Genomic DNA, 14343 nt, shown 5'->3' with positions numbered 1-14343 from the left:
TGGAAAAGTTCCATAAATCAACGCCAACTGGCCCCGGTAGTTGTCATCAATTACTCAACATAGAGGAAACAGCACTGTAACACTTTTTTATCATTAACAGTAAAGCGAAAAAATACGCCTAACTGAAATACATATATATATATACAGATATATGAGCAGAATATCCGTCGGACGAATAACCCCGTCCCCTGCGTTCTCCTGTTGCTTCTTCTTTTAAAACTGATAATTAAAGGAACGAAATAATATGAAAAATTAAAATAATAACAATAATAATTTTCCACGTTTAATCTACTTAAAGTCATATTTACACGTCGGGTCTATTATAATTAATAATAATGTAGTCGTACAAAATGTCAGTTACAATAATACATCATGAAATTATAATTAAATAATTAAAACAATGTAGTTTAATAGAAATCAAATGCATTCAAATATTCTTATGCATTTGACTCAGCAGCGTAGCATTAACATTCGATGTACGATACATGATTCAAAATATTATGAAAACATCATATTATTCACAATTACAGAAAATGATACTAAAAATATATCAGTATTTAAAATTACATTCTTTTTTTTTTACACATTTTCACAATCGACTTATATGATTACACAGCAACATAAATTATTACAAATACAAATACAATTATATTGTTGACATTTTATCAAACGACATTCAATCAATATAGGTACATTTGTTAAATTTATATATCTATCGTACATAGTATTTATTTACTATTCGTAGCAATAGCATTTTTGAGTTTAATTAGTTATAGTTAATGAATTAATGACTATTTTTTAAACAATACATTTTTGCTACGCTGCGCCATTTCGGCTTTGGTCTCAAACATTGAAAACATCACAAAAAAATACAAGTTTAAATTTATACTTATAAACAGTTTATTCTTCAGACTTATTTCACCACCTTTCTACGTGGTTTAAACTTTCCAGGCTCTTAATTTCGATGCTTTGGTAATCCACATCCGCTGTGTTTTGCCTCCAATGTAACCTCCTTAGTGCGTCGCCCCTCATTCCAACCCAAACAGTACCACACGCCAAAAACACCAACAATAATACAATACACCCAAAAACAATCATACCTGGATGAGTGGTTTTCACTACAGCATGTGCATTCTTCGGATCGTTTTTCGCTCTTAGTCGTGCAAATACTGCTGTCTGTTCTGTTGTAGTCGTAGTGACTCGATAAGTCAGAGTCGTTGTAATCGTGGCACAGTATTCCGAATCGAACACCTGTTGAACACTGCCATTATTTTGTCTACATTGCACACTTTCCACAGTGGACTTGAATTTTTGCGGCAGGTAGTTCCTGAGTCTCAATTCAGTTTTACTCAACTTGTAATGTCGGTCTTCGGATGCGTGGATCTCACACAGCCAGTCTCTGAGCCACGATTCGACGCGCTTGAGTTCGTTCACAATTAATGTTTTAATTTTGGGCATATGATAAGGTAAACGGTTGGGAAGTGAAATCACATCACATTCCGTTAAGTCTAAATATTCAAGCTGAAACAAAGATGACAGTACAGCACTGTCGTTTAACAGGATTGTAGCTAGATGTTTGCTGTGCGCCAATTGGATGCGGTTCAAGTAACGTGTATCTGTGAATGGGAACGTTGGTGTTTCTGGTGCCGTTAGCCCTTCCAGTTTCAAGACTTTTAATCTTACTGGACCTGTTAACATTTCTCTAGTGATCATTTTAATTGGATTTTCGGATAAATCTAAAACATCGAGAAATAATAAAGACGCAAATGTAAGGTCCTGTATGTGTCGAATATTATTTCTCCGAACATTTAATATTTTCAGTCGTTTGCAACCCTCAAAGTCTTCGACACTCAAGTTCTGTATTCTATTACCTTCTAGATTTAATCTTTCTAAGCTTCCTGGAAGACTTTTTGGAACCGTTTCCAAAAAGTTATCACTCAAGTCCAACACGGTCAGTAAATCCAGCCGACCAAATGCGTCGTCTTCAACCATGGAAATACGATTGCCACTTATGTTAAGCAAATGGAGAAGAGGAAAACCATCTAGGTCACCACTGTTCACTGCTTTTATCGCATTGCCGCTCAAAATGAGTGAGCCTAACAGGGGAGCTGGCGTGACTGGAACTTCTGTAAGATTTGTGTGTGAAGCATCCAATGCTTGAAGTCTTGGACCGGAACCCAAGACAACAGGTGCTAATTCTGCGTTTTTTGCAATGTTCAATTCAACTAGATTTTCAAATGGCTGAAACACTGTTGTACGGTCGAGATCATAGTTTTCGGAAACGTCGAGATATCGCAATGTAGTACTTGGTAAGGTTTTTTCTGATATTCTTGTTAACGCGTTACCTCGTAAGTCCAACCATTGAAGATCCGGCATTCCAACAAACGTATTATTTTCAATCCATAAGATAAAATTATTGCCAAGATCCAAAACTTCCAAAGAAGACGCATTTACCATATCGGTTTTATTCAATGACTTAATATAATTCCAACTCAGCGTTAGATTTCTTATGTCTGTGCACATTGAGAAATTGTGTACCTTATTGAACGATAATATCATTGAATCGACCCTTACCATATTACCAATAGCGACGTGGCAAGGATTTAGAATGTTATTTCTGGACAAGTCGAGCGTAGGTAACGTAATGTTTTTATCACTAGCGAAATAAATCCCATTCAAATTATTTCGCGATACATCCAATTTAGTCATACCGTTAGTGTGAGTCAAGTCGACTTTGTACGGTATGGCATCACAGTAAACATCGCGCGAGCCGTTTGTAGGCAACTCCAAAACGCATTCTTTTTGGATTTCTGCAACGATTACTGACAGTAAAGAAACTACGATAGCGTTTATGATCACTACCATTGTTCGTCCGCACTCACGACTTCACAGCCGCCATGCTAATTATTTGAATTTCCTTGATATTCCTATACCGCAAAAACAACCTTCGGTCAAATTTTTTTCATTCTATATATCTGTAAATATAAAATAAATACTTTAATTAAAAAAAATATATTATTTTTTTGTGAATATAATTACACGTATTTAAATTACAATTGCTGTGTACGATTTCGAACAATAAATAAATATGTACATCATACCATATGTTATATTATATTAATATACGTTTAACACGTTAACTGCGTATTATGCCAATCATATATATATATATATATATATATACAATAATGGTATATATATATATATATATATATATACAATAATGGTATGATTATGACATATTTCTGTTTTTATTTTTCGAAATAGTTTCTCCCCTTCAATACCCCCTAACGTAATTTTTACTCTCAGTATGGGGTTGGTCTGATTTGACCCTTTTGTTTTCGACGGTTGCGTATTACCAGCTCATATATATATATATTTATACAATTTTATATATACTTGTATTTATGAAGGCTATAACAATGGTCAAAATAATAAACCCACATCACAACATGAATTTCATTTAATTTTTATTTAACGAAGTCCTACGTAAGCTCGGGCAAAATCATTGAAACCTAGCGGTTTCTTCTATTGTTCTGTGTCCACGTCATCATCATCATAATTATAAAGAGTTACATACATCGCAACAAAACATACAGTAAACCTAACTTTTATACCGGATGTATAACAATGCGTAATTATTCATTTTTATCACTGGGCTTCACATTATACTTTAGCCACCCTTACAAACTATATAGTTGGTAATTTTGGTTAAGGGTAAGATTGTCAGCTTTTAATTTTTGAAAGTATACAATTATCTTTATATACATACATTGCGGAGGTGTACGTCCGAAGGGGTGGAAATACTTAATGCGTGAATTTTTTATTAACTTTAAGCTTAAGCCAACCCTAATTGTATCGTTAGAATAACGTTTTGGTAAATATTTAAACCACGATCGTTAAATATTATTAATATTATTTACAGTATAGAGTTAACCATTCTAATGCAGTTATAAGTTATAACAATACATATTATACCCACAGATACCTACTATTTAATTCGAATTAAAAATCAATTAACACATGGTGGTTACATTTTTTTGTGAGCTCGTACTATCTGCAAAGGATCGATCTTGTGTAGGTGTGTTATTATGATATTATCACTGTGAGCTTAGCTGTGTTTTTAAACCACGGCGTTTTCCGGTCTTTTTAAAACTGTCTACGCTTAATTTAGTCCCGATTACAATCGCATTACGTTAATTGAATTATAATGTTATCGTCGTGTATACTGTATGTGTCACGGCGTTTAGACGCAGGTTCCAAACATCCCCAACTCGGTTGGCGTATTAATATTCACGACATAATATTATATTATCACGGCGACCATGATGTCGCAGGGTACAGCGTCGGGTTGCACGAATGACGGATTGCCGGGGCAACTTTTCTTTTGCGTTTGAAAAGTTTTTGCATAACCGTCGCTCGAGGGGTGCCTAAGGTGACTGATGCGCGTGTTTTGGTGAAAATGTAAATTCAAAGTTTCGGTTGGCTTTAAGTTACCGAAATACTTAAGTCCCGTCTTCCTGTTAACCCAACATTCTAAAAATGTATAGATACATACACTACATACTCGGTATGTAAACTCGCACATAATCTAGTAATTTATGAATGGAGAAAGACTGAAAATGGCATGTCACGCAGCCCACACGCGTGTCAACGAATACGTATAATAGGGTTAATTAAATCGATGAATGATCATTAACACGGCACGCACATCGTACTATAATAAATACCTGCAGCACATTTGCATTTTGATTGGTACCTGTACGTGTATATAATATATATTTTTATCGTAAACAAGCATATAATTATTGAGTGTCTACCGTTTTTAAAAATAATTTGCCTAATGAACATTAAACAAATTCTGTAATCTGTATTATTATGTATTTTGTATTACATTGTGCATTAAGTATTAAACTATAATATGAGATATCCCTTCATAAACATAAACTGAACATTGAAAAACGTGTACGTATAATTGCATAATAAAGTCAGTCTATTGTGGGTTCCTACATTACATAATAAATTCAACACATGAATACATACTTAATATTCATTTAAGACTTAAAAAAATTTTCTTTCTTTTGTGCGCACAATACAATCTCGTTATATCTGACGCGCATTGAGTACCTACACGTAACATATCACTGTGGCTGGGCCAACTTTTTTATTGCTGCAATAGATATTGTATTACAAACGAGCACTATTAAACTGCAACAATGCGATGGCCAGTTGTTATTTAATTTAAAAATGTTTTACATTTTAAGAACAATATTTAGTTTACAGATATCATTATTTAGAAAATTCAGCAATGTAAATATTAGCTTGAAAGTTGTCATGTTTATTACACGCACTATACTACACAGTACACACCTATAATAATAAAGAATAATAAAACAATCAATCAATCAATCTTACTACCGTAAGTCATAATGAAATAAATACTTCATTCTTATTATTGTCTGTCACTGGGTGTTATTTTAATTTTTGTAACCATAATTTTCATTTGTATAGCTTACGTTTGATAAATGAAGTATATTTTATTGATCGCTGCAAGGTTATATGACAGCTTAAACACAAACGCTGTTCACAACAATACACGGCCCATTGTTTTACATTTACAGTAGGTATAGGTACAGTAAATTAATATTTAAAAAAATAATGTAATTGTATTAAAAAAATGTCGATATTTTTATTCTCAAACTTGAAAAGGACCGTTCATCAAACTGTTTATTTTTAGTGAATTGAACGACACTCAATCGAGTTTTATAGTATTATTATCTACATCTTTTTAATTCTTTTTAGACTTTTTACCCTCTTCGGCGATACTTAAGTCCGTAATATATGGCATAGATGTATATGCATATAAAAATGCGATTAAACCAGAATTCAATTTCGCGCCCGTCGGATGCAGACGCGCTTCCAATACATTTTTATCCCATCGGTAACGCCACGCGAGTATATATTCCCGTGCATTGCGTCAAGCTTAGTTTATAAGCCCTCGGATCGAGCGAGTTAGTACAAGAGAATGAGATGAAAATCAAGTAGGGGGAAATAAAGAACAATTTCCCACCTAGAATTGAGAAATGAATTTCGTATGCAAACTGTGTAAAGGCGAATAGGAAGCGCGACTTGGTTCCGGAATCGGGAAGACTCTTGTTTGGAAGAGACAAGGCGGGGGGAGAACGCATCTAGACCAAGACAAATAAAAAGGAGAGAAAAAGTCGTGTCCCTCTCATGGGAATGCAAAGCTTTGTTGTGCAAAGGAGAAAAAAATATACATGGCGAAGGTATTACAAATCTGGTTATAAAGTTGGCCGAGCACGAAAATAATCCAATCAAGCATAAGTCTGATTTTAAGAGAGGACTGTACATAATAATACATCATTCAAAAACAACAAAAACCGTTTTAATAACATTTATTATATACGAGTAACTCTTAATTAATTTATCAATAAACATTTTAAATTATTTTTTCTTTTTTATATTTCCGGTGACCAAAACTTTGCTTCGCCGAGTAAGTTTTATTGAATCAGTTTTAAACCATCACATTTTATTTCACTCTTTCCGTATAAATATTTATATAGTACTTTTTCATCATAGTGTATGTATATATAATATATTATACTACGATGAAAATATTAAATATGACGTATAATATGCTTGTATTCATAATACACTTATATTTACTTACGCATTATTACCATACGGTATATTATTATGTTTATAAGAAGCTGTGATAGAAAGAGATATTATTATAATATTATGGTTTTGGAAGCAAAATATAACGTCGGCCGATGCTAATTTTTAGTCGCGATTTATTACCGCAAGTAAGTTTTGTCTTAATTGGTTTTTACTGCTCCACAAAATGTTCACTCGACCAAAAAGTTACGCCACTCGTTCAGCGACCATGGTCCCTCAGTAATTATTCAAACGATGAAAATATGAATAACTTTATTACCAAAATTCACTCACGCTAAAAGTTTCCACAGTTATTGCAACAATGTTTTCCGATGTTTTCGGCAAACAGCTATAGTCAGTGTTAGTGGCCGCTTTTAGGTTGCTCCAAAATTTATGATGTCCAAGGAAAAACACCAAGCAAATGAAACACGTAATTTAATTTATTTTAATTTTATATTCAAAATCCTCGAATTGGGCTGTTGGGGTTGATAATTAAAATTCTGGTTAGATAATCTTAGGCTTCTAGATTTGGTTTCAAAACCATTCACCATTTGATACAATTGATGATTTGGGTCGAAAGGAGGCCACATTACCACATTCATTGTGCCACTATTCGCGTCTCTGTCGTTTATTTATAGAGGCCAAAGATACTTTGGATTAACATTGGAAGGATCTAACAGCCGTTATACCATTGCCTCTAGATATTTACGGTCGTCGTTTACTATCAATCGTTTCAATGTTTTATCACAAAATGTAAAATATATCTATTGAAAACCTCAAAGTCGATTTGTTTCAGAGATAACTTTAAAATTGTTGTATCGTGTGAAGTTAATTATTTAGAACTACCTTCAGATGTTGAATTCAATGTATAAAAACAAAATTAAGTAAAGTGCCAGCACACCAATATAGTATATTTAATTTATTAAATAATATTCATATAATTCACATAATTGTATTTATTATTAAGTACCTACATGTCATGATTATCAATAGAAATGTGTCAATATATATTATATATCTAAAAATAAATTAAGTTATAAATTATTATTAAACACTATTTATTAAATTCGTGATAATTTATAAATTATTAATATTTATAAAAAAATTGATGGATAACTTTTTGACATTTAAAACTATTCATTTTCAGTATTTTGTATAGCCTATTAAATAACTTTAATCTTTTTAAAAATACTACAGCGTGTCACAAAAATTATTTTAAATATTGTCTCTGAGAATGCTGTAAAAAAAACTTATACATTTTTAAATAATTGTTGTTTATTTATATAATTCAGCACTATTATTGTACAGTGCATTGAACATTTATTTGTCTTGAAAATTAATAATTTATTTAAAATTAATTATACTTCACATAAGAAATAAATTATAATAAATTGGTACGTAAAAATAAATTTACTATTCAATAAACAATCTTATTGACAAAGGATAAAAAAATAATTTGTATTACAAAATGTGTGATACAGAGACTATAATAATTGTAAACTAAGTTAACTGTTCTAATATTTAGTTAAATTATATTGAGTAAATAATTGATAAAACTAAAATCATATTAATTTATTTTTATATTTTTGAAAATTGTATTTTAAATGTTCAATATATTAGTAAAATTAAATATGAATAAATAATATTATATACCTGTATATAATTATTTTTGCTATTATACATTTTGATTATAAATTTTTTTTTTACTTAACGTAAAGCTTTGACATCATTGGCTATTAGCCTACATTTGTAATTATAAATTATAAAGCAAATTAATCATATTGTGATAGTACCCATTCAATTTAGTAATCACTAGTTCAGTTAAAGTTAAATTATGCACGATGAAAAAGTAAACATTTATTAGTATTTGTTTAATTCGTTTATCATACAAAATATATTTTTTTTTTAAACTAGGAAAAATATTAAAACATGTTTACAATATAATAATTTATGTAATATTACGTAATGCAGATCTTAAAAATGTATAACCAATGATACCAGCGAACAACTATACTATGATACTATTATTATTATTATGTGGTTATCTAAAGTTTCCCCACTTTGAATTACATACTATGTACGAGTATATTATTATCGTAAGCAGTATAGACATAATTTCAACAGTTATTTTCCCAAATAATATAAGCAATTAATACGATAATCGCTATCAATACATTTTTTTTAAATATATTATAATCAAATACCATCATACTACCACTCGTTTTTATTTTATTATCTGGGAGGTTATTTCAGGCAGTGTTTGGACTCGTAAGATAGGTACTCTCCCAGTCTCCCGCGTCTCTCAGACGTATAAACAGTATTGTGACTGAGGAATAAATACGTAAAAACTTGTATACTACACGCAAGTAGGATTTTAAGACATTCGATTCTCATATTTCAGATTCGCGACACGACCGCGTCGGCAAAACCATTCCGTTATTTTTATTACAATTCGTAATCATCGTCGCGATGAAGACGTGCTCATACCTTTTAGCGTGTGCCACACGAACGGAGAGCCGAAAAGTGTCCGATGACCGTCGTTGACGTTTTCCTCGAGGCGTCATGACTCGTGACCCTATTATTTCGTCGCTGGCCGCGGTCGTCTGGAACGTCCGACCGTCGTCGTCGTCGGCGGGTGAGGAGTGAAACGCGTCGACCGGGGTGACTGTGCTTGCGGGGTAGTTCGCACGAGAACGTGGTCCGGAGTCGACTGATCCGATATAATGTCCTACGGGCACAGCGACAGCGTTCGTCCCCGGCACGGCGTACCATAATAATAATAATAATAATATATACGACGCGGTCCCGTCGGCTGCCACTGGGGGCGCGCAGTGTATAGCCGTCGGTTTACCCTGCGGCGGTGAGATGGTTCCCCTAAGTATATAATATTGTGTGTGTGCTCGCGTGTGTGTGTGTGTGTGTGTGTGTGTGTGTGTGTGTGTGTGTGTGTGTGTGTGTGTGTGTGTGTGTTGTAGATTTTGAATAATTGTCCGTGGCGACAATCGGATTACTGTCGAAATGAGGAACGTTTTAAAAAATACGATAATAATTATTATGCACCAGTGCAGGTGCACACTGTTTGGCATTTGTGTAACCCGCAACTGCCCTCTTAATAATTATTCTCAAGTACATATTATATTATTATACTTTTATATTATATAACACCCAAAGCTCGAATTATTTATAATAACACGTCGTGATCTTTATGATATTTTACTTTATTGAAATAGTATATCATATTATTATAATATAGACCAGGGTGAACGTGTCTGTAGTTGGAGGGCCAATTTACACATTAATAAACACCAGGGAGATCGCCGAAAGAAAAAAAAGTTGTATTCGTATTTTATTTTATAACAATAACATATTATAATAATATAATCAATAAACAAGTTATCACATTGTAGAATACGTATAGATTAGTACTGCCGCCGCGCCTTATCCCACAACCTTAGTTTTTTTTCATCACACTTATAACAGTAAAGTTATTTAATATATTCCTTCTAAGGCTGGCAAAAAAAGACTTGGGGGGCGTGGGTCGGACCACCAGATATAGATTGTCATTTTGACAAAATTAAAAATTAAAAAAATTATTGATAAAAGTGAAATTATTTTGTAAACATTCATTACTGTCATAAATTAATTTAGCCGTATAAAAACTTTCCCAAAATCACCTAAATTTATCTAGAATATATTGTAGTAGCTGACAATATGGTAAATATATTATTTTCAGGATCACAGTATTTAACTTGTAGCTACGTATTTTTTAATGGTTCAAAACTATAAATTCGATTTGTTGGTAGTTGGCCAATATAATATTCTATATAATATATTATGAATTATTGCTGGAAATATTTAAGTACAACATTTTCTAAAACAATACACAATAGAATACGTATAAGCACTCAATAAATTTAATTAAAATCAATCACTCCACGGGCCCGCAATATCAACGGTATATTATAAAATACATATTTAATACCCAAAGTGGAAACTAATGTTACGGGCACGTTGAAATTCACATTTAATGCATTAAAATATACATATAAATATTATGCATATGCGCATAATATATACCTAACTACGTTCTTTTTTTTTTTTTAATATTATTATTATTATGACGTGTGCTCCGGAAAATTAAATATCCTAACACGCCCAGTGTATAAATATTATTTTTTTATTCGCACCCTTCTTGATTTCTGCCGCTCTAAAATAATAATATAATACATACGCATATATAATAATATAATAATATATATAGGTAGGTAAATATAATATGCATTATACGTATATAAAATATATACATGTCCCGTAAACAATATTGCGGTTGATAATGGAATCTCCGTGTACGCACCAATCACGATGATGGTTGACAGTGAGAGAGGTGTACGTGCATTTGTGTGTTTAATATTATATTTCATCACTGAATCGTTAACGAGATATATGCCATATGCGTATTTGAGTATGTATATATATATATATAATATGCGTATTTACGTCAGATAAATAAACTGCACGATTACGTGTACAACCGATTAAACTTATGGAAAACGAAAAATGTTCTTTATTTCAGTGATAACCTAAAAGATATCGAAATAATAATATATGTTTATGCCATAATATAATAATAATATGTATAATGTATACGCATAATACCTGTATATATGACCTATATATTACGGCTGCGCCGGGGCGCGTCAATCTCTCGGGATAAGCAAAAAGTCCATAAACTTTTCTTTTTTTCCCTTGCCAAAAGATACTTTGCAAGGGACTTTGCAAGGGAGAATTATTTTAAACACTCGTTTAACATAATGCTATACGCACACAGCAGCAGAGCGCAGTAATATATTTTAAGATTTTGACTTCTCCACTCGTTTTCTACACACATATAACTGTAATACTATAACTATATAATATAACTTTACAATTTGACTGAATACGCATAGGTAGTTATACAATAATCGAAATCGCATGGTCTTTGCAATGAAAAAAAAATGCAATATTTCCAGAGGACCATTAGCGGATTATGGTAAGCATTATGAAGCTGCAATGCATGGTTAGGTATGTAGTAACATATTATCATATTATATTTATATGCATTGTCCGCGAACAAGTAGTTTGCCCACACGGTGTAATGGTGTGTAGATCATTTGAGCGGGTGTGTTAAAATTCTGAAACGGCTAGTCATCGTATTCGAAAAATAATTTAAAGGAGACACGCACTTCAAAAATAAATTCATATTTAATACAACCGCGGTGCGGACAAACACATACGAGTGAATATTATATTATACAAAAAAAAAATACTGATGGACGACTTTTCACGATAATTTGTAGCATTTTTTTTTTTTTCGGAACCTTAAAACGAGCAATCTAGTTGTTGTTGTAGTTGCAAGAGTTTATACACACGTGATTGAGTCGTTTTACTATAAAAATGATAACGATATTATATTCAAGATATTCAACCAATAAAACTGATGAGCGTCGTAATAAAGTTGGAGCTTTTCTTCTCGATTTTTCATCGCATCGAGACATCATACTCTATATACATATACACATATTATTATAATGGGTCATGGAATTTCTAGTCCATTAAACACGTGCTTCCACGTGGACGCCCGCGCCATTACGTTTTCGCTCACAATAATAATTTCTGAGCAATACTAATAATAATAATAATAATGATCATTACTGTTGAATATTATTATTATTGTGCAATACATTTACAAATAGAGTCGTAATTAAACGCCAATTTGAGTATTTGGTTTTGGGAAGTCCGACACATTTTGACGTTTATAATGGCGCACTTTGTCTGGTTCAGCAGCTTTACGTGCAGTACACTCAAACTTGGTTTATAATATATTGTATATAATATAATGTCCGTATAATTATTTAAGCACATTCGCCTGGCCAGACGACATATTTATGACCTGCACTACTGTACACTGCTAAGGGTACATAGTTCATATAACCTTTTCACCGACAAAATAAATGCAAAACGAAATTAATAATCTGCGTGGTAGGTAATAAATTCATTTTGGGTACATTTTTTTTTTTTCGTCTTCCGAGTAAAAATACAATTTTGTCCCCACGTAGACGTGTTTTTTTCGCAGTTTAACATATGAATTCGTGTAATATTTTATTTATAATTGATTTTATCTGGAATTGATTGCTTACGAGAATTATTTTTTATTTTATGAGCTCATTATGGGTGAAACAATATTTAATAAATACTACAATGTGATTTAGCCGATGGAGGTATAACGTTAACTGTTGTACAGTAATGTTATAGTCCACCATTTCGGATTATGTCTTTTATCTTACACTATTTTTAAAATTGTCTTGTCCTAATAGCCTGTAAAGCGTATTAGTGTAGCAATGGTGTACAACTTAATTTTGTAAGTTTGCTTTTATATGGGTTAATGGATTATCAGGTCTTGTTTACGTATATTTATTTCGACAGTTAATAACATTCTAACAGTTGCGACGTTAATGGTTACTTGCTACATAGAAGTAGGTATAGAACTATTTTGTTATAACTACCAAGTATACCTACGTCTTACTTACCAAAGGCAGGAGGCATTGACTAGTTATAAAGTAAATTATTTTAACTTTTTAACTTAACTAGTTAGTTTATTGTATAGTTAACTATACTATGTAACTTAACTAGTTAAAGGATCCATAGAAACAGCTTGGCTTTTTCTATTTAGTTAGAAAAATAATAGATACTTTAAAGTAAAATCATAGGTATATCAGTATATGATGGTGAAAACACTATATCAACTAAAAACTTTTACAGTTAAATATATTGTTTATTAAGTAATAACTTTTCCAAAATTAATTTTTTCACTAACTTATCCACCTTTGCTACTATACTACTGGTTTTGCTTACGATAATATATATAGATTCTTACTAATTAATGAATGACAAAAATTAAAATTATTTTTAAAATATTGAAATCAAATTTATAATTGTGTGTTGTCTGTTCCGTTGTAGTAATAATTAAGTTATAGTATCTATACTGAAAATTATATTTAAAGCAATATAAAGTAAGTTATGATATCAACTGTAATTTCATTATTTCAATAAAATGTTTATTTCAAATTAATTTTCATAATATTTGTTTCGTGCATATTAAAAAAAAAAGATTCAATTTCATTTTTCACATATTTTACACTTTTAAATAGGTAGTATTATAAAACTTTTGTACTTTTATTCTACCCAACATATAGTAACATCGTAACAGAAATTAATTTTAAAAACCGTTCTGTATACATTTTAATGGACTTATAATCCATGAATAGTATAATATAGTTGTACTAGCTGTTCTGCCCGACGTTATCCAGGCCAAAGATTTCTATTTTTAATAAATATATATTTGCAAAAAAAAATGTATATTCCATACAAAATTTCATTTTTCATAAGTAAACTGAAAAAAAAATCGTACTTGAACTACAGAGCTACCTTTTGGCTACCTATAAAAGTTGAAAAAATAAGCTATAAACACCCTCCAAGTTTCAAATTATCTGTTGATAAAACTTTTATTAAAAACGGGTCCAGTCGTTTTTTGAGGCTTTTAACTTTGGATGAACCAACATTCAATTTTAGTTGTATGAACCAACTTCGACGGTGAAAAAATTAAAAAATACTAAATGTAGGCTATAT

General features: G+C 31.5%; 1 protein-coding gene across 1 annotated transcript; it reads right to left on the bottom strand.

Annotated features, from left to right (window-relative positions):
* Positions 1–261: 261 nt before the first annotated feature.
* LOC111040215 (podocan-like protein 1) lies at positions 262–9420 on the bottom strand. Its single transcript, XM_022324036.1, has 2 exons — positions 9166–9420; positions 262–2975 (listed from the first exon to the last, which is right to left on the bottom strand). Exon 2 carries the CDS (start codon positions 2863–2865, stop codon positions 919–921), a length of 1947 nt encoding a protein of 648 aa, XP_022179728.1. The 5' UTR covers positions 2866–2975; positions 9166–9420; the 3' UTR covers positions 262–918.
* Positions 9421–14343: the final 4923 nt, after the last annotated feature.

The sequence above is a fragment of the Myzus persicae genome, unplaced genomic scaffold (genome assembly GCF_001856785.1).
Source record: "Myzus persicae strain clone G006 unplaced genomic scaffold, MPER_G0061.0, whole genome shotgun sequence".
Lineage (NCBI taxonomy): Eukaryota > Metazoa > Arthropoda > Insecta > Hemiptera > Aphididae > Myzus > Myzus persicae.
The sequence above is the reverse complement of the archived record's forward strand: the minus strand, read 5'-3'. Positions and strand labels throughout refer to the sequence as shown.

What these genes read in the sequence shown, in the direction of transcription:
- LOC111040215 (XM_022324036.1), bottom strand. Translation starts at nt 2,865, where the DNA reads ATGGTAGTGATCATAAACGCTATCGTAGTTTCTTTACTGTCAGTAATC.